Raw genomic sequence first — 21,621 nt, forward strand, 5'->3', positions numbered from 1 at the left:
ACCACATTTCTCCTCTGGTAGCACATACAGAACCGCCCAACACTATGAAATCTAGCCAGTACGTATCAAACTTCCAAATCAATCCAGCTTGGACTCTCCATGTTCTGTGACTCACATATGTTGGAGTTTCATCAATAGGGTCTTATACCAAGTTCTGGAGTGTAACTGGAGATATTGGCAGTAGCTTGTAATATGTAAGGGTCTATAGAACCCCAATGGCCAGCATCTCCAACAAAGGTTTATTTGTTAGTCTGGGGTCTAGTAGGGGCATTATTGTTCAATTATAGATAACGTCACTTAAATTGTTTATATTAAATTGTGTGTATATATATATATATATGGAAACATACCACTGCAAAAGTTTCCATATATCTTTTTTCCAGATCTCTTTAGTGTTAGTTACCCCTCCTAGTATTCTATCCCTTATCCTGCCCTCCTATCCCCCAACTCACTTAACTATTCCCATTCCATTTATCTCCTTTATATGACAGAATTCTATCTAACTCCTCTATCTTGAGAGCATCCCCATACCCTTTTACCAGTTTCCTGGCATCTATCTATACTCCAATTTAAACAAATAATCTAAACATTCAAAGTTAGCATCCACATATAAGAGAAAAAACATGAAATTTATGTTTCTGAGTCTAGGCTATTGTACTCAGGATGATTGTCTCCACCTTTGTCCATTTACCGGAAATTTTCTAAATTTAATTTTTCTTAAGATATGAATAATATTTCATTGTATAAATGTACTACATTTTCAATATCCATTCATCAATTGATGGACATTTAGAACGGCTACTGCAAATAGAATAGCAATAAAGGTGCTATTATATATTATAAACACGTGCCCCTTTAGTAGGATAACAGAGTTTAAGAATATGTCTAAGAATAGTATAGCTGGATCATAAATTTCTCCTATATGTAAAACTACCATTCCTCTTTTCTCATCTAAGCAGGTATCTAAATATTAATCCAAGTTAATCCAGTTAAGAGACACAATGAAGAATCTTTTGTTATACCCCCCCCCCCCTCTCTCTGAGTGTGTGTGTGTGTGTGTGTGTGTGGTAGTTTGTGTAAAACTTGTCCAGAGATTTTCAGTAATCTCAAGAATCAATGTGGTTAGCCTTAGTTCTGTGTTATAAGGCCTCCTGGGGAGAAAGTACTCAATAGATGAATATATAAGCCAAACATGTCCTTTGTATTCTGTGAAGATGTCTTCTATGAACAAAATGATATAACAGTCTGGTAACATTTAGTTCCAAAGAGGCTGCAGCAGTAGACCCATTCTGATTTTTTTTTCTTCTGGAGTCAGATTTGAATGACAAGCATACCTTTTGTATAAAGTTTAGGGCTCATTGTGTTGGTTTTTGCTAATTTTCTAATCATCATGTTTGGGGGACTTGTCTTTCAGCTGCATTGCTGTGGTGTAAATAGCACAAGTGATTGGACTGGTGGTCCACCATCTTCATGCCCAACAGGTGCAGATGTTCAGGTAATTTTGTTAGCAATTTTCCTGTTACTGACTCTTTTGTTCAAACTTAATTACATCAGAAACTGTTCCAAAGGACCTAAACCTTCCACCTAGAAACAGGGAATATGGAACAACAATAACAAAAAGGAGCAGGGAAACAACACCCAGTAACTATAGAAAGCCTCGAAAATCCAGAAGCAAGTTTAAGAGACACAATGAAGAATCTTTTGTTATACTATTCTCTCTCTCTCTCTCTCTCTCTCTCTCTCTCTCTCTCTCTCTCTCTCTCTCTCTCTCTCTCTCTCTCTTTGTGTGTGTGTGTGTGGTAATTTGTGTAAAACTTGTCCAGAGATGTTTCTAGACAATTATTCAACAAAAGATAGTTCTTCTCACGTTTAAAGTATAATTTACATGATTAGGGTAGAATAGCTTGTTAAGTAACTGCTTGTCTTCTCTCTCTCCCTGGAGATGGCAGATGCATTTCCTTTGTGAGATGAGTTAAAAGCATGTGGAGGAACGAGAGTTTTGGAAAAGGAGTTTTTAGAAACCACCTTTCCTCTTATTTTTGGGCTCTCTTCATCTAGAGGAAAACAGAGTCATCTTCCAGTAAACCAAATCCCCAAGACCTTGTCTTGACCACATATTACCTTTTCCTGAGTTTGGAAATCTACAGCAATATTCAGGTCCAAGGGAAAAAAAAAAACACAGGACAACCAGCAATCAACAACTCTGGAATTTTATGAGGTTATGATGCTGATTCCTGAAGCAAATATTGAGATATATCTTGATCCAAAGATCACAACACCTATAATCCCATATGTTATTTTTTAGATCAGCTCTTAGTGTCCAAAGAAAAAAAGGACATGTATTTTTTTACTTACTTCTTGGGTGCTAGTTTAACTCTGTTAAGAGCTAAGTCTTCTGTGTTAAGTGCAAGTATACTGATAATATCAGTAGGAAGGCCTCTGACAATGTTCTCTATGTCTGTCCCTTTAAAAATGGAAGGGAAATAAAACTGCAACATCTGATGTCAGTCTCTGTATTAAATAAATACAAACTGCCATCCCAGATAACCTTCCTGATAAAGTTGACATATTGGATGATACCATTCATGCCTATAATTTTTCCCCTAGGGTTGCTACAATAAAGCAAAACAGTGGTTTCACTCCAATTTCTTATATATTGGAATCATTACCATCTGTGTATGTGTGATACAGGTAAGAGCTTCATCCTGGGATCCCCACAAGGATTAAATGAGTTAAAACACACAGTCTTAGAACAGTACCGGGAAAGAAAAACGAGGCAATAAATGTCATGTTATTCATGAGTTTCTCTATTCAAGGAGCAAATTATTATATTATCAACTCAACTTGAAACATACAGAAAAATGGTTATATGAATATATATCAAATTAATGTGCCCTTAGAGATACAAATGAGTCACAGTCAAATTAGGAGTGCTAAGCAGATTTCCACATTAGTTGCTCACTTAGCTGGTCTGGAAAAGATTATGATAAAATAGTTACTTTGAAAAATTGACCTTTTATGTTAAGAAGGAAGTAATGATGGAAATTATAATTATTTTCCCTTTCTGCTTGTACTTGGCTTGACAAGTGAATGGGAAATTTTGTTGTTTTGTTGTGTGATATTCATAAAACTATTTTCTACCAAAGTATTGAGCATATTACACTTTATTTAAGACTTAGTTAAGTGCTAAGGATTAAATGACCTTTTCTCTGCTTGGAAGCAAAAGAAACCTAAGGCTTGGACAGAGCTGACTTATTTTTCTTATACTGTTCAATAAAGACAACTGGCTATACATTAAGCATCTGTGACTTCTTAAGAAGATAAAAATGTTTCCAAGACCTTCCACTTTTCCATCATATTGCAATTGCTCCCATTTTCTTCCTAATGCTGTTCTTAATCATAAAGAGAGAAAATCCTTAGAAGGGAGTGATGCCGGAGAGTGGTCACAAGGTGACAGAAATCTTGCTTTTCTGTGTTTGTGTTACCAATCCTAGTATCTGTGGGAAAAATGTTTTCTCTTTTGAAGACCTCATATTTTCTCAATTCTTTTCACAGGTGCTGGGGATGTCCTTTGCTCTGACACTGAACTGCCAGATTGACAAAACCAGCCAGGCCTTAGGGCTCTGACTTGCAATTGCCCTGAGCTTAAAAGACTTATCTCTCTCTGGAAAACCAAAACACCCATAGCATGAGGCCCCAAACAATTACCTGCCTGCCTGGTATTTTGATTCCTCTTATCTCTCCCTTGAGTGGGTTCCTGCTTTATATACCCAAGGAAGAGAATATTGGTCATGAACTTCCCATCTCAAGCAGAAGAAAATCACTCACCACCTGATAGCAGTAACCATATCCCTTAAAGATGGGGAAACACAACTGGGTGAATTTTTTGGACATGAGAGGCCAAGAAAACCTATAGCTCTTATGACCTAAGATCCAGGGATGGCTGCCGGTGTGGATATAGCTCAGAATACTGACCTAACATATGTGAGCCCCTGAATTGAGCCCTGAATACTACAAGATAGGCCCAAGTTTAAGTGTTAGATTCTTAACAATTGTCAAATCAATCTCTAGCCTCTGAATCTTGCTATTTTCACTCTGCAAGAGACATACTGAAGGGAATTTTGGAGTCAGATTTACTGGATAATTGATGTACCCTGTTTCCTTTTGAACACAGACTTTGAAAATAGGAATGTTACTCTCTTCAAAGGGAAATGTTTCCATTTCTTTGTTAAAATATCTTATTGATTTCTGTTATATCCATCCATTCAGAAACGACTATCTAATATTCCTGCCCTCTCTTCATTCAGTCTTAAAGCTTTTGAATTATATAGCCATGGAGAACAGCCCAGAAGTACTAATATCTCCACTGTGTTAGCTGGTAATCATATTCATGTTTATATTGTTATTTCTCTACAAAATAAGGTTCTGTTAAGGTACTGCTTTAACACTTAAATAAACAAAATAGTTTATGATCACTGTTAATCAAACATCTGACTCATTTTGATATTTCTGCTAGAAAGCCAAATGTATTAGTTAGCTATTTCTGTATAACAACTTAGTCCAAGATATAATGGTTAAGAACCTATACACACTTGTTTTATTTACTGATTCATTTAAAGACAGGCTTTTACCATGCAGCTCAGGATGTCTTAGATGTTCTATAGAGCTGGAATTGGCACCAAACTCATGATCATTCTACTTATACCTTCTGAATGTTAGAATCACAGGTATGTGCCACTATGTTTAGTCAGGACAAACATTTATTATCTGTTGGTTTTAGGTAATCAGGAATGTGGAAGTAGCTGTGACAAATGATTATAGATTGCTGTTTGTAGCATAACAAAGACTAAGAGGTCAGTCACTCGTGTCTTCAGTCATCTCAAGTCTCACTGGAAGAGAAATCCACTGCATGTTCTCACAAGAGGCCTTGAATCATGGCCTCACATACTTTTACATGGGTAGATTCCTGAATAATGAGACAGCTAAGACATAGAATGAGATACAACAACCAAAATAGAAGCCACAGACCCTTTATAACTTAAGCTAAAAATTCTGCCACTAGTTATTCTTAGAACTGGTTCAAAACATTAATTCCCACTCATGAGTAGAGAAGATTATGCAAGGGTGTCAGTACTAGGAAGTTGAGGTCACTGCTTGCTGTATGAGAGAATGCTATTTCCTCATTCCTGTTGTGTCTAGAAGCTAGTATACTTGTCTATATGATAGCTATATTTTATAATGTAAAATTAGAAAATGTATAATATAATGCCTAATGTACAGAACTCAAAGGACTAAAAAGAAAAGAACTGGTTTCTGTTGTAAACGTTTTCTTTAGGATCGCCAAGCTCCCTTTAAGAAAAATGGCAATTTTAATGGCCTTCTATAGGGCAAACATCTATTGGCATTTTCTGAGGTATATAAAGAAGAGAAGAGACACTTCTTTGTTCAAACTGACACTTAGTGGTGCCATCACTTGGTAAGCTTCCCTACCTAGTGCCTGAGTTTTGTTCTTAGCTCTGTTTTGATCTTCACTCCCAATAACCTGTCGCAGAATTCTAAGAATTTGCCTACCAAGTATTACCAAACTCATCTATCTCGTCATCTGAGTCCTTGCCACATTCTTTCAATAGTCTGTTTTCTGCAGTCTTAGTAGCCAACAATGGCCCAATCTAACTATTTCTCACACAGAAGCTCATTATATGTGAAAAACATAAATGTAATTATATATATTTTTAATAAATACAACTTTTCATTGACTGTTGTTTTGAGAACAAAATTTAGATACTTTATCTGCCGCATCCCATTCTTAACCTCTCAGATCTCAACCTCTGACATTTTAACTCTTTGTATTTTGTGATTTTATTACTGATGTTTAACAAGTTTTATTAGACTTTATTAAACTTTTCTGTATCTGTTGCATTTTCTAGTGGTTCCCTTTGTTTGGATAACTCTTAACCTTTCCTTGCTGTAAAGATTTCCCTTATCTCTGAAGGTTTACAAATTTTTAAGTCTTTCCAAGTATGAGCTACCATTCGAATCTCTTTCATTTGAGTGAGAGCTGATCTTTGTTTTTGCTGCCTACAATTGAATCCAAGGCCTCCTGTATGCTCACTCAATGTTCTGCCATTACTGCTTCCCCATTTGGAGCTGGGTTTTTAAATCACTTTTTTCCCTTCCTTTCCTTCTCCCTCTCCCTCTCCCTCTCCCTCTCCCTCTCCCTCTCCCTCTCCCTCTCCCTCTCTCTCTCTCTCTCTCTCTCTCTCTCTCTCTCTCTCTCTCTCTCCCTCCCTCCCTCCCTCCCTCCCCTCCCCCCCTCTCTTTCTCTTTCTGGACAGGGTTTCTCTGCATAGCCCTGGCTGTACTAGAACTAGCTCTGCACACCAGGCTGGTCTTGAACTCACAGAGATCCACTGTATCTGTTTACTGAGTGCTGGGATTAAAGGTGTGTATCATCACAGTTCAGCTTTGAATCACTTTTAAGGAGGAGGACACAACAGAATACAGACAAATTCCCATTTAAATTTTCACACAATGTCTCTTTTATATGCTTTTGTAACTACTTGAGGCATGATTAATAAAAGTTCAGAGACAAAAAAATTGGACTTCAACCTGAAGGTCAGAAAAGCAAAACAGCTAGCCACTAGCTCTTATCTCTACCTCAGTTGAAAATGGCGATCCTGCCTCCAGGAATCTCAGAATGAGACTAAGACTGAGAGCTGTCTCTTCCTGTTTTTATTCCTCTCTAGTTCTGATATAAAGGCGTGTACCACTACTGCCTGGTTTCTATGGAAAGTTAGTCTGGCTACTGGGATTAAAGGTGTGTGTCATTGCTGCCTGTGTGGCTGTTTTACTTTTCTGATCATTAGGCAAGCTTTTGTTTATCAAAATACAAATGAAAGGTTTTGTATTTTTTTCTTTTTCTTTTTTTTTATTGATAAAAGGAGAATAAAAAAAACAAATTTCCACCTCCTGCCAGCCTCCCATTTCCCTCCCCCTCCTCCCACTCTTCTCCCCCTCCTCCCACCCTTCTCCCCCTCCCCCCACTCCTCTCCCCCTCCCTCTCCAGTCCAAAGAGCAGTCAGGGTTCCCTGCCCTGTGGTAAGTCCTAGGTCCTCCCCGCTCTGTCCATATCTAGGAAGGTGAACATCCAAACTGGCTAGGCTCCCACTAAGACAGCACATTAAGTAGGATCAAAACCCCGAATACAAAACCTTTGAATGGACAAAAAACAAAAACAAACAAACAAAATACAAATGAAATGCCACTACAGGTACTCCTGAAAAGTTCACAGATATTATTACATCTTTAAGTCTTATCTTGGTAGAACTTATCACCTTGTTTGAGATACATTCTTACCCTGTAGCCCAGACTGGCCTTGTTCTCAGTTTGTGGTTCAGGTTAGCCTTGAACTCAGTATGTAGTGCAGGCTGGCCTATAATTCAGCAGTGATTCTTCTGCTTGACTTCCCAAGTGTTGGATTTATAAGCATGTGTCATCATTACTGACACGTTATCACATTTTAATTATTTATGTCTTTGTTAATTACTATCTTGATTAAATTAGAAAAGGAAGTGAAAATACAAATTAACTATAAGTAAAAATTAGACCATCTTCAAAGAATTATCAGGAATTGTCAAGAGAAAACAATTAATCCTCATAAAAGACGGAAAGTAGTTTTTGTTGCCAGATTTAAGACTTGAACTGAGAAAGAAGAACAAAGTGAAGATAAAGACTGAGAACGTGAAGGAGAGGAGGTCAGAAGGTGACATGTTCAATTAAAATGTAGTCCAAGCTGTCACAAAATCTTTCAAGGAACATTGAGAGGGAACACACTTTTCTTCAGTTATGAGGCAAATACAACTTTGATATTAACAAAAAAAATTAGAAGCCAATTTCATTTATAAGCATAGACACAAAAATCTTAAAAAAAGAAAATGACAAAAAATGTAGTAGTAAGTAAATGCATTTATTTTAGGAATACATAATAGTATTAAAATCAATAAATTAAATATATTATTAATCAAGTAATGTGATCAGGCACCATGGTATAGTACACAATCTCAGCACTCAGGAGGCAGAGGCAGGATAATCAATGCATCCTGATACAGTGTGCTTCAGGCTAGCTTGGGTTGCAGAGCAAGATTGTCTGAAACCAAAACAAAACACAGCAAAACAAAAGTGTTGTAGTGATTCCAAAGGAAAGTTAGTAAAACTCAACATACATCTCTTTTTAGTAAAATATCATGAAGTCAGAAAGAGAAAGTTTTCTATTTTTCGTTCTCAATTTCAGTTATTAGGTCTCTATTTTCTAAATATTAATTCCTTTTTATGCATTTCAATTATCTGGACATTTTCTGATTTCTTCTCTTTTCCTTCATTTTTTTCTTCAGTTAATTATTGTAAATTCTTACCCTATACTGAAATAACCTCTGAGTCTATTTCTATTTTCAACTTTTTCCTTTGAATGAACTAATGTGTCTTGGTGCTTTCCTTGACCACCAAACATTATATATATAGAAGAAGTCTTCATATGATGTTATTTTTCTTTATGGGTGTTCATATTATTCATTAATAGTCATTTAGAATAGGATATCTTAATCTAGTCGGAGATCATAATATCTTCCTTCCTTCCTTCCTTCCTTCCTTCCTTCCTTCCTTCCTTCCTTCCTTCCTTGCTTTCTTCCTTTCTGGTTACTCGAGACAGGGTTTTTCAGCGTAGCTTTGGTGCCTGTCCTGGAACTAGCTTTTGTAGACCAGGCTGACCTCAAACTCACAGAGATCCACCTGCCTCTGTCACCAGAGTGCTGAGATTAAAGGCGTGCACCACCACCACCTGGCCAGAATATGTTTCTTTCAGTGAAGCTCTCACTACGACTATTTCATCTCCATTACTATGTCAGAACACTGAGAATTTCATATGACTGAAACTGTGCATTCTTAAGGCCTGCTAACTAATTTGCCTGAACTGAAACCCTTTTGTTATTAAATGCTACTGGGAAATTTTACTTTGCGTTTCCAAGGTTCTTTTTTCCCCTTAGAATTTAACAAATTCACTGGGGTTAAAGTAGAACCCCAGTGAATATTGATTCAATACTGTAACTTCTTCTTCTTGCTGGAAAACTGTCCCTGAAGTTTATATTTGTCCCCCAGGCCTATATAGCCCCAAAGTTTGGGCTCTGTAGGCAGAGGCTGCTTGTTCATTCTGGGGCCACCCAGACCCAAGATAAGCACACAGAAACTATATTAATTGTAATACTGTTTGGCAATAGCTTAAGAATATTTCTAGCTAGCTTGTATATGTTAAATCAACTCATTTCTATTATTTTATATTTTACCACAAGGCTTGTAGTTTACTGGTAAGGTTCCAGGGCCTCTGTCTCCTTCAGCAATTACATGGTGTGTCTCTGACTGCACCTACTCTCTCTCTCTCTCTACATCTCTGGATTTCCTGCCTGGCCTTTCTTTGTTAATAAAACATATTCACAGCATACATCACCTCCCACATCAGGGTCTTCTAAGGAGTGTTCAGCTGTTGGTGTGCACCAATGATGGTCAAATGTTCAGAGTACAACATGGATGTGAAATACCAGACTCCCAATCAACAGTATCCTGATTTCTGGAATTTTTATATCATACAATGATAACTGTCCTATCTGGTCTTTGAAATCACCTTATAACTATAACTACTATTGGCAGGACTGTAATCTGATACAACATTTTATTAATCATCATTGAAGAGTAGAAGCCACCAAGTGACCTTTAAAGGATGATAATATATGTGACATACTCTATTTAAGCATCAAACTAAATCATGATTTATTGGTGACTTTCTCTGTGGGACCAGGAGTAAGATCATCAGGCCGTGATAAAGTACTTGCCTGAAATGTAAGCAGCTCTGGATACAAAAAGAAAATAAGCCATTCCTATATGTCTGAATGGGTCAGAAGGGAGGACAGAGATGAGGTGTAAAGAATGGAACAGATGCAAATACCTGTTTTTAATACCCAATACAGAAGTATAAGGATGGGAATCCAAGGCAATGATAAATGAAATATGAGAAGTATTAGCTAAAGCTTAGCAATGGTGTTCGGCATGAAACCAACACAGAAAACAATAACAATAAAAACCCAACTGATTTCTATATGCCATATACAGAAAATGAAAAGATAATTTATTTTAATGATATCAAAAGCAAAAAGAACACAAAAATATAGCCTGACAAAGAAATATAAGACAATTATAAGTGAAACAATCAAGTTTTATTAAATGTTAAATAAGAGAGAGCTGTCCTAAACATATACAATCATAGGACCTCTATTTCCACTACTAATGGGAAAACTCAGCATTTTATATATGTCCATTCTTTACAACATAGATCATATAGTAAATACAATTCTAGTTAAAAGCTTTGACAGCATTTTTGACGAAATATAAACAGATAACTGTCAAATTTATGTGAAAATGCATAGGGTCCAAACTACTGAGATGTCTTTTAAGAGACATTGCAATTTGGAATTTGTTTTAAAATATTAATCCCTGTTATACAGTCATAATTACAATATTGAAGTAAATACGACTGATAAGTTGCATTGTTTGTGAAATTAAAACACAAACGGCATTAGAAAGAGGCCTGCGTTAAAACATGCAAAAGAAGCATCTGCATATAACCGCTCCATCCAAACAATGGTGTCAAAGACTTCATGAATTTCAGTATGACTCTGAAGGCTATCCATCCCTAAAGGACCCCATTCTTGTAAAATGTTTTCCCAAGAAAGCTCAGCACTGACTTGAGAAGTTCCTAGTGAAGTCTTCATGATAGATAAATACTCCTATGAACTATATTCTAGAGTACTGACTTTTGAAATTTTGCAAATTCTAGTCCATTCTCTGTTTTTTGAGATGTCCGTTTCCTACAAATTCACCTCAGAGAAAGCTAATAAATAACAGAATCTTTATCAACATCTATGCCCCTGCCAAGTACCAGAGAACATCACTGAAGAGGAAGTGGAAAGAATGCAAGATCTGGAGGATTGGGAAATTTTATCTTCTATATGTAACTCACTATTCGAGGTAGCTCTGACGACCTGCACAATAAGCCATGCTGAAAAAACTTGAGATCAATGTGTAGAGAACTGAAACAAGATCCCTTTATCTATCAATGATGCAAAAATCAACTGGAAATGGATCAAAGATTCTAATGTAATTCTTGGCACTTTGAAAATAGCAGAGAAAATAATAGGAGAAATACTTCAGTATCTCTGTTTTGGCAAAGGCTTTCTGAATGTGATTTTATAACTCATCAAATAATGACAAGAACTGACTATTGGGATCATATCAGACTAAAATCCTTAGGCACAGAAAAAACAATTAACAGAGTTATGAGACAGCATCCATAAAGGATGAAAATTGCCAATTATTTATCTGGTAGGAAATTAATATAAAATATATAGAATCAAATTATTAATCACAAATTAATATTAAATCAGTAAATGTAATTAAGTGGAATAGATAAGTTTCAAAGGAAGAAATATGTTTAGTAAATACATGAAATATTATACTTTTAAATAAGTGAGGGAAAAAATCAAAACTACATTGAGATCATTTCATTCCATCAAGAAAACGTAAACCAACAAATATTGTTAAGCAAATGGGGAAAAAGAACTTTTATGTACAGTTTCTGAGAATCCAATTTAATTTGGCCTAATGTGAGTGTATATTTAGTCTCAGGACAAAATTTATTCTTCAGGATACCTGCATTATCCACAATGGATCAGTAATAACTGATGTAAGTTCCATTTTGTATTTGTTTTATCATTTACATCCATTTTTTGTTCCTAACTTCCTAGGTCTAATAATAGGTTTAAAAAGTCTATAGTTTTAGGGAATGTTCTTTCAGACCCCAAAATTATACAAAGTCAAATCTTGATAATAAAACGTGTATGCATATCCAAGTGAACATGGACTTCTGTAAACTTGGTTTTAAGTAAGACTACAGGATAACTAATACCATATTATTTGTCTATTTAAAACTCACTGATTTAAAATGATCCTTGAAAGCACATGGATGTAGGTATGTAGGTGCTTGAGATATATCAATGCATATTGCAAAAGTCTCTTTCCTCAAGGAGTTTCGGTAGAAAGAGACCACATTGAAAATAAAGTATTCTGAAAAAGAGTATTCTGAATATTTCATGTGTCCAGATGTATAATTTGCATTATTTTTAACATTGGGTAAATGATGAAGATGCAGAATATACAAGGAACTCTAAAAATAAAACAGCAACAAAAACAAAAACAACCCCCCTAATAATAAGTAAAAATGAAGAGAGAAGAAGATTCTCCCAAAATACAATTAAATATTGGCAATGGGGGCTGGTGAAATGGTTCAACAGTTAAGAGCACATACTGCTCTTTCGGAGATCCCAATTTTGTATGTTGGTACTCATCTCAAACAACTCATAACTGACTGTACGTCAATGTAAAAATAAAGGTCCAACTTAAAAATCATTAAATGGAATCAAAACTAAACACACCATATTGGCTTCTTACAGCTAGTGCAGTAATTGTAAATAGAACTTTTTGCTGTTGGTTTTTCTTATTTTTAAGTGAATTCATTATTGAAATACAGAGAATCTACTAATTTTTATATCTTGATTGCTCTAGCTAAGACTTTGAGAACCACATTGGATAAAAATGAAGTGAGTATGCACCCCTGTATCATTTGAGGTTTTACAGGAAATGCTCACAGTTTTCCCATACTTAGTATAATACTGGATATAGGTTTGGCATGTTTACTGTGTTCTCTTTATTCTGAGTTTCTTCAGGTATTGTTAATAAGAAATGTTAAACTTTCTATATTGATTGAAATGACTATATGATTTGTGACTTTACCTCTATTCGTGAACTGAATCATGTAGCACACTTAATAAAAACCCAGAGACAGATATTCAGTCTCATTCTGAGATTCCTGGAGGCAGGAAGGTCATTTCAGGCTGAGGCAGAGATAAGAGCCAGTGGATGTTTTGCTTTTCTGATCTTCAGGTTGAACCCCAATATCTGTCTCTGAGCTTTTACTAATTGTGCTACAGAATCAAACTTGCATTTATTCATTGAAACCAAATTGGCTGTTGTGTATGATCTTCCGTGTGTGTGACTATGAGCGCATGCATGGTATAGCATATGTGGAGGTCAAACATGTGCAGTCACCTCTTTTCTTCTGCCTTTACATGGGTTCTTTGGATTGAACTTAGGCAGTCAGACCTGTGCAACAAGTTACCTGATCTTCTTAATGTGCTCTTAAACTTGACTTGCAAAATATCTTGATGGGTAAAGGAACTTGCTTCATAAGCCTGGTAACTTTGGTTCAATCCCTGGAACCTACATGTATGGGGAAGGAGATAAGTGACTCCACAAAGCTGTCCTCTGACCTACACAATATTCCACATCACTCACATGCATATTATATATACATATATCATGTGCATACACATACACACACATAATATTGATGATGTTAAATTGGTTGGTAAGAATTTTACTGAGAAATTTCTTGCTCATATTCATCAGGGAAACTGTTTTATAGTATTCTATCCATGTTACATGATTTAAGTATCAAAGTAATATTGCCTATTTTATTGAACAGTTTGATGAGCAATGGCTGAACTCCCTTTTAAAGGCTTTTTAGAATCCAAGTACTAAATAATCTGATATGTGGCTTTTCTTTGCTAGAAGGTTTTTTAAATTTCTGTTAAAGGTTGTTAGGAGTGTGCTTATATCTCCTTGATTTAACATGTGTCTGAGAGTGACTTTTCAGGTTTTTTGCAATCTAAATTTAAAAATATTTCCATATTCTATGTATTTCATTGTAATCTACATTGACCACCTCATTTTTATCCTTAGTTTTCTCTTTTCAAAAAATTATTTTTTATGGAAAATTGTGTTTTGCCTGCATGCATCTTTGTTCACTACTAAGCAAGTTCCACAGGAACCATTAGAAGGAATACTTCAATCTGAAGATAAGAATGAGCACACCCAAAAGGTCACAGAGAAATAAACAATTCCAGGAAAGTTAATCTAATGAAGTCTACAAAAACACTACAGAAAAGAAATTAACAGAAATTAATACACAAAATCAATAACTCTTATTAACAATCTCAATTACCCAATAAAGAACCACAGAGTATAAGATTAATTAGGAAACAGGGTGCATCTTTTTGCTGCCTACAAGAAAGACACTTTACCATCAAAGCAAACACTCCATTAGGGTAGATAATTGGAACACAATAAGAATGTGTGAAATCAATAACCTATCACACCAATAAACACATCAGCTGGACAAAAATAAAACAGAGAAACAAATATTAGTAACCACCTGTGTCTTATCAGATCACCATGGATTAAAGTTAGAATTCAACAACAATGCTACCCCCAGAAAGCATACAAACTCATGGAAACTGGACAGTCAACTACTGAACCACACCTGGATCAAGGAAGAAATAAAGAAAGAAATTAAAGTCTTTCTTGAATTCAATGAAAATAAAGACTCAACATACTCAAACCTATGGGACACTATGAAAGCAGTGCTAAGAGGAAAGTTCATAGCACTAAGTGCCCACTTAAAGAAAACGGAGAAAGCACACATTGGAGACTTAACATCCCACCTAAAAGCTCTAGGAAAAAAAGAAGCAGACTCACCTAGGAGGAGTAGAAGACTGGAAATAATAAAACTGAGGGCTGAAATCAACAGAATTGAAACACAGAAAATAATCCAAAGAATCAATGAAACAAAAAGCTGGTTCTTGGAGAAAATCAACAAGATTGATAAACCCTTATCCAAACTAATCAAATGACAGAGAGAGAATATGCAAATTAATAAGATCAGAAATGAAAAGGGGGACATAACCACAGAAAGAGAGGAAATCCAGAGAATCATTATATCTTACTACAAAAGCCTGTATGCCATAAAACTAGAAAATGTAAAAGAAATGGACATTTTTTTAGATAAGTATCATATACCAAAGTTAAACCAAAACCAGGTGAACAATCTAAATAGACCTGTTAATCGCGAAGAATTAGAAGCTGTTATCAAAAACCTCCCTACCAAAAAAAGCCCAGGTCCAGATGATTTCAATGCAGAATTCTACCAGAACTTCCAAGAAGACCTAATACCTATACTCCTTAATGTATTTCACAATATAGAAACAGAAGAGTCATTGCCAAATTCCTTTCATGAAGCTACAGTTACCCTGATACCAAAACCACACAAAGACTCAACCAAGAAAGAGAATTACAGGCCAATCTCACTCATGAACATTGACGCGAAAATCCTCAATAAAATACTGGCAAACCGAATCCAAGAACGCATTAGAAAAATTATCCATTATGATCAAGTAGGCTTCATCCCAGGGATGCAGGGCTGGTTCCACATACGCAAATCTATCAATGTAATCCATCATATAAATAAACTGAAAGAAAAAACCATATGATTATTTCATTAGAAGCTGGAAAAGCATTTGACAAAATTCAACATCCCTTTATGATAAAGGTCTTGGAGAGATTAGGGATACAAGAGTCATACCTAAATATAATAAAAGCTATTTACAGCAAGCTGACAGCTAACATCAAATTAAATGGAGAGAAACTTAAAGCCATCCCACTAAAATCAGGAACACGACAAGGTTGTCCACTCTCTCCATACCTCTTCAATATAGTGCTTGGAGTTCTAGCAATAGCAATAAGACAACATAAGGGGATCAAGGGGATTCAAATTGGAAAGGAAGAAGTTAAACTTTCGTTATTTGCAGATGATATGATAGTATAGATAAGCGACCCCAAAAACTCCACCAAAGAACTCCCACAGCTGATAAACACCTTTAGTAATGTGGCAGGATACAAGATCAACTCCAAAAAATCAGTTGCCCTCCTATATACAAAGGATAAGGAAGCAGAGAGGGAAATCAGAGAAGCATCACCTTTCACGATAGCCACAAATAGCATAAAATATCTTGGGGTAACTCTAACCAAGGAAGTGAAGGATCTAGTCAACAAGAACTTTAAGTCTTTGAAGAAAGAAATTGAAGAGGATACCAGAAAGTGGAAGGATCTCCCTTGCTCTTGGATTGGGAGGATCAACATAGTAAAAATGGCAATTCTACCAAAGGCAATTTATAGATTCAATGCAATCCCCAACAAGGTCCCATCAAAATTCTTCACAGATCTTGACAGGACAATAATCAACTTTATATGGAAAAACAAAAAACCTAGGATAGCCAAAACAATCTTATACAATAAAGGATCGTCTGGAGGCATTACCATTCCTGACTTCAAACTCTTGGTATTGGCATAAAACCAGAGAAGTCGACCAATGGTATCGAATAGAAGACCTGGATTTTAACCCTCAATCCTATGAACACCTGATTTTTTATAAAGGAGCTAAAAGTGGAAGAAAGAAAGCGTCTTCAACAAATGGTGCTGGCATAACTGGATGTCAACATGTAGAAGAATGAAAATAGATCCACATCTATCACCATGCATAAAACTCAAGTCCAGATGGATCAAAGACCTCAATATCAATCTGAACACACTGAACCTGACAGAAGAGAAAGTGGGAAGTACTCTACAACATATGGGCACAGGAGATCACTTCCTACATATAACCCCAGCAGCACAGACATTAAGGGCAACATTGAATAAATGGGACCTCCTGAAACTGAGAAGCTTCTGTAAAGCAAAGGACACTGTCACTAAGACAAAAAGGCAACCCACTGACTGGGAGAAGATCTTCACCAACCCTGCAACAGACAAAGGTCTGATCTCCAAAATAAATATTATAAATATAATTCTTGCTTGAACCTATTTTGTTATATGTAAATTTACTACATTAAAGTTAAAACCTTCCTTTTATTCAGACAGAAAAGGGGAGAAGATGTGGGACTCCTCTCTGTATGCTATGAATATGTTTTATTACCATTGGTTAATAAAGAAGCTACTTTGGCCTATATATAGCATGGCAGAATATAGCCAGGCTGGAAGAAGATGTACACACACACACACACACACACACACACACACACATATATATATATATATATGGAGAGAGAGAGAGAGAGAGAGAGAGAGAGAGAGAGAGAGAGAGAGAGACTAGGCATAGTCAGAGGCATCATGTAGCTGTCAAATAAGACAGACACTGGAGCCTTACCCTAAGTCAAAACCTCATGCTGATACATAGGTTAATAGAAATGGATTAATTCAAGATTTAAGAGCTAGCCAGAAATATGCCTGAGTCATTGGCTGAACAGTGTTGTAATTAATACAGCTTCTGTGTGATTATTCTGGTCTGGGGAGTAAGGAAACAAAAATGCAATCTCCACCTACAAATGGTACCCCTATGGCCAAAGTCCACACTATTGCCGGGCCCTGACCAGACCTCCATCTGTGGCCTTCTCCCACCCCACACAACTGAACTACGTCTCCGCAGCTGAGCTACTCCTCTGGCATATAGCTGAATACCCTTTGGCTGGCCCACTATGTAGCAACATGGCAATTCCTCACTGTCTGTGCCCCTGCATGTCTTGGTCCCATCTACTAAGCAGCTGACTTACTGCTGCTCACGGCTTTTTGCCAAAACTCCACCGTGGGCTTCTCTTGGAGAACTTTTACCCAGCCTGCTTGGGAGCAGGGGCTACTCTGACTTGTATTCCCAGTTCTGATTCGTGAATGCCTGACCTAAGTTCAGGCCAGTAACCTTGCAGCTCACTCAGCCTGTAAGCTCTAAGTTCTTTGATAGTCTGCCCAACTCAAACCTTCTCCATGTATGGATGTGCTGTTCTTAAGTAATTAACTAATTTTGTTAGTAATTAAGTCTCAGGTAATTCAGGTACTGATCTAGGACCAGCCTTACTGCCACAACTCTGACACCTGCTGGTCAATCAAGGTTATTACACCTACAACAATTATCTGAAAATCATTATGGAGTTAATTTAATTAGCAAATAAGTAAATTTGAAAATTTCAAATGATCCCAAAGATAATTGAAGACAATATCACCATTCAGGAATTTAACAACCTTTTTGCTTCTATTATGTATGGAATTCTGCAAGAGCTATATGAGTTATCTTGTACATATATTTTTGTGATCATAGTGGCCATTAGCTTTGTTCTTCCTTATAGGAATGGTATCATAACAAAGTCAAGAATGAGAAACTTTTAGGAATATTACAGTCTTCAGCTGAAAGGATTCATACTTTTGAAAATGATAATCTTAATATGACAGACAAAATTCAATCCATGTTAATGAGTTATGAAACCTTACAAAAGGGTAGTGAGGATTCATACTGTTGAAAATGACAATCAAAATCTGTTAAAAAGTTATAATAAGCTAACAGATTGAACATCCCTCCAGGAAGGCAATATACATGCAACCCCCCAAATAAAATAAATAAATGCAATCCAAATAATATCTTAGGATGAGAAGATATCATTAATGGAAAAATTTTAAATTTCGGAGTCACATGTGCTGAATTAGAACCAGATTAATCGATTTGATGAAATAATTAGACACATTCACAGTTCAAGAAATTCGGGGTTTACAAAAGACAGTGGTAAAAAGATTTGAATCTTTCTGTGTCTGGGTTACCTTACTCAGGATGTTTTTTTTTTCTAGTTCCATTCATCTGAATACAAATTTCAAGATGTCACTGGTTTTTTTTCTGCTGAGTAGTACTCCATTGTTTAAACATACTACATTTTCTTTATCCATTCTTTGGTTGAGGGACATCTAGGTTTTCCCCAGGTTCTGGCTATTATAAATAATGCTGCTATGAACATAGTTGAAAATGCTGGCTTTCTGGGCCATGCTGCCAGTGTGAACTCTAACTCTTTCCAGAGATCTGGCCAAGCATTTAAATGAAGTTTGTAAGCAGCATGTTATAAACTGCTTAATGGTTTGGCATAGACCTGCTGCATACTTGAAACTGTGTGTAGCTCAGAGGCAGTGAGCAGCTCTGCTCCTCCACACTGAACTGAGCAAGGCATGCAGGAAATGTCGTGTTTCCCTTAGCAATGGCACAGCTTAAGTTTTTAAGAAGTGCTTAAAAGAAAAAGAAAAAACAAAAATAGTGCTTAGCATTCTAAGAAGCACTCCTGGACAGTAAATAATTACAGATACCATTAGAACAGATTCAGACATAAAAGACCTCTAAATGGGTCACAGTGTTGGATAAGTGTATGTAGGCTTGGGAGAGAGGAAAGAATATAGACAGTTATAAAAAGAAGTAAATGTTTTTTAAAGTCTTTAAAGAGAGTGTAGATAGTCATAGATTAAAGGAGTAAAGATAATAAAAAATAAATATTAAAAAGTAATAGAGTAAAAACAAGCCACGTAAAAATAAAATACACGCAGAGATTCTGGATTATGTATATTATTGTGTTTTCTTTGAATTTTTGGACTGTTAAATAGTTAAGTAAAGAGACATTTCATTGTATGAATTGCTAAGCTAAACCAACATATATACTTTAAAGGTTTCTTGATTTCAGAATTTGAGTCTAAGGATATGTTGCTTTGGAAAAGAGGTTCTTCTTTTGTTTCCACATATGATGAGAACCTGTGGATTGCTTTCGGACTAATATGGTTTTGTGGACCAAAACCCCCTAAAAGGTCACCATGAATATACCCAAAAATAATTCACCCAATAAACAGCAGGAAGAAGTCTGGAGGAGAACTATACCGATATTCCCAAATAGTGCTTATAAATGTTTCTTTACATTTAAAGGGGAATATGCTATAGAGTTTTGCATTGGTATGGATCTTGGTTTACGGATACAATTTAAGGTCAGTTTTGTTATATTGTGTATATGTATTTCTGATCTTAATTAAGGTATTGTGTTGAAGGATTAAGTCAGCCCCTTTAGGGGGCGGGGTTTGCCTCAGGTGAATGCATACCCATAAATGGGCGTTCGGGAGGCGGCTCCTTCCCTTTTTTCCCTTTTCCTGCCTCCTGTGAAACGGCTGAGCGGAAACCTCGGTTCTGTAAGTTTGTTTAAACATTAAAACTGTACATGTATTCTTTAATATCTGCCTTTGCATTTATTTACTGCCGATACATTTGGCGCCCTCCCCATGGGCCTTTGCCGAGACCCAGCCCAAATCGGAGTCTCTTGGGGCCACTGTTCCCAGCGGTGGTCTCCCTGGGCGCGTGGAAGCAGCTGAGATTCTGAGCAACTCGATTTTCCCTGCTGCTTGCTAGAGAATCAAGCGGGACGAGAGAGCTAGCACTCCCCAGCATTTTGAAATCGGCAGCACCTCTGTAACAGCGTGATCAGTCTCTGTTCCCCTCCCACCTCCGCCGGCGCTCGGGTCATGTGACAGCGGCCCTGCGAGCCCCAGCTCAAACACGCCGGCATCCCTTTGATTTGTTCACTTTGGAGGCTTTTCTCTCTGTTCCCTTTCTGGCCCAATTGCTACTTGTCAGTCTGGTGTCTGTTTCAATTTTGCTTTTGAGTCATTTATTTCAGATTTAGGCCACGTGGACTCAACTGGACTCTTTCGCCACCACTGGCAGGAACCGATCATTGCAGGTAAAAGAATATTTTCTTTTATAAATAAAATGTCTGAGAACGTGACAGTTTCAGATTTCAACAGCTTTTTGGAGTGTACCATCTGGGAGATTTTACAAGAGGTGTCTATCACCCCACATCTATGGATATTTCTGGGATTCTTAATTTTCCTTAGCACTATTTGGTTTGATAATAGGAAAATGATGAAATCTCTTAAGGCAGAGGTTGAACGTTTGAAAACTATTGAGAATGACAACAATCTTCTCAAGAATTAGTTTGAAGTTCTCCAGAAAGAAAACAGATCTTTGTTTAACATGACTCGGTTAACTGAGCAAAATTTAGAAAAGGTACAGGCTGATGTTAAGGAGAAATTCATTACTATGGAAGAAGGAACAGCTGAATTAGATCATAAGTTCCGGCAGTCCCTTTCTGTAGGAGCTGAAACATTAACTGAGAGAATCAAAACTGCTGAATGTGACAATCGAATTTTGTCTAAAGCTTATGACAGATTGGTGGAAAGATTATCAATACAAGAAGGCACGGTTTATGCCATAAAAAATATGTCAAAAGATGACAAGTTATCTCTAATGGACAAATTTCATACTTTAGAATCCTCAATGAAGGCTTTGGAACATAATTCTGGACAGGAGATTCAGACATTACAAAAAGCAATGGTGAATAGAATTGAAAAGATTTAGGAATTTCTAAATTCTGATGAAGAAGAACAAAGGGTAGAAAGCCAAATTTTAACTACATCTGTGGATAAATCCCTCCGGGACAATTTCCACAAAGCTTTACCTACAGCTCTACATGCCTTTCCAGTAATAACAACAGAAAAGGTGATTGGTTCCAGAAACCCTAGGGTCATCAAGGAAGATACATGGGAGCCTGTCCGTATGAATGATCTCAAAGAAATTAAACAGGCCGTCATGACTTTTGGGATGCACGCCTCTTTTGCTAAAGAGATGCTAAAATCTTGGGCCACAACAAGCAGAGCAACCCCCTCGGACTGGCTCCAGCTGAGCTCTGCGGTCCTTGAGAGTGGACCGCAATTAAAATGGAAATGCTT

General features: G+C 36.6%; 1 protein-coding gene across 1 annotated transcript in view; it reads left to right on the forward strand.

Moving 5' to 3' along the window:
- Cd53 (CD53 molecule) overlaps window positions 1-5,919 on the forward strand; it is a 28,742-nt gene extending 22,823 nt beyond the window's left edge. The window contains exons 6-8 of the mRNA XM_075981661.1: window positions 1,415-1,495; window positions 2,608-2,691; window positions 3,556-5,919. Of these exons, the coding sequence (XP_075837776.1) occupies window positions 1,415-1,495; window positions 2,608-2,691; window positions 3,556-3,627 (237 nt within the window). The 3' untranslated portion in view covers window positions 3,628-5,919. The remainder of the gene's footprint in view (window positions 1-1,414; window positions 1,496-2,607; window positions 2,692-3,555) is intronic.
- The last annotated feature ends 15,702 nt before the right edge of the window (window positions 5,920-21,621 follow it).

This window comes from Microtus pennsylvanicus, chromosome 7 (assembly GCF_037038515.1).
Source record: "Microtus pennsylvanicus isolate mMicPen1 chromosome 7, mMicPen1.hap1, whole genome shotgun sequence".
NCBI classification, from domain to species: domain Eukaryota; kingdom Metazoa; phylum Chordata; class Mammalia; order Rodentia; family Cricetidae; genus Microtus; species Microtus pennsylvanicus.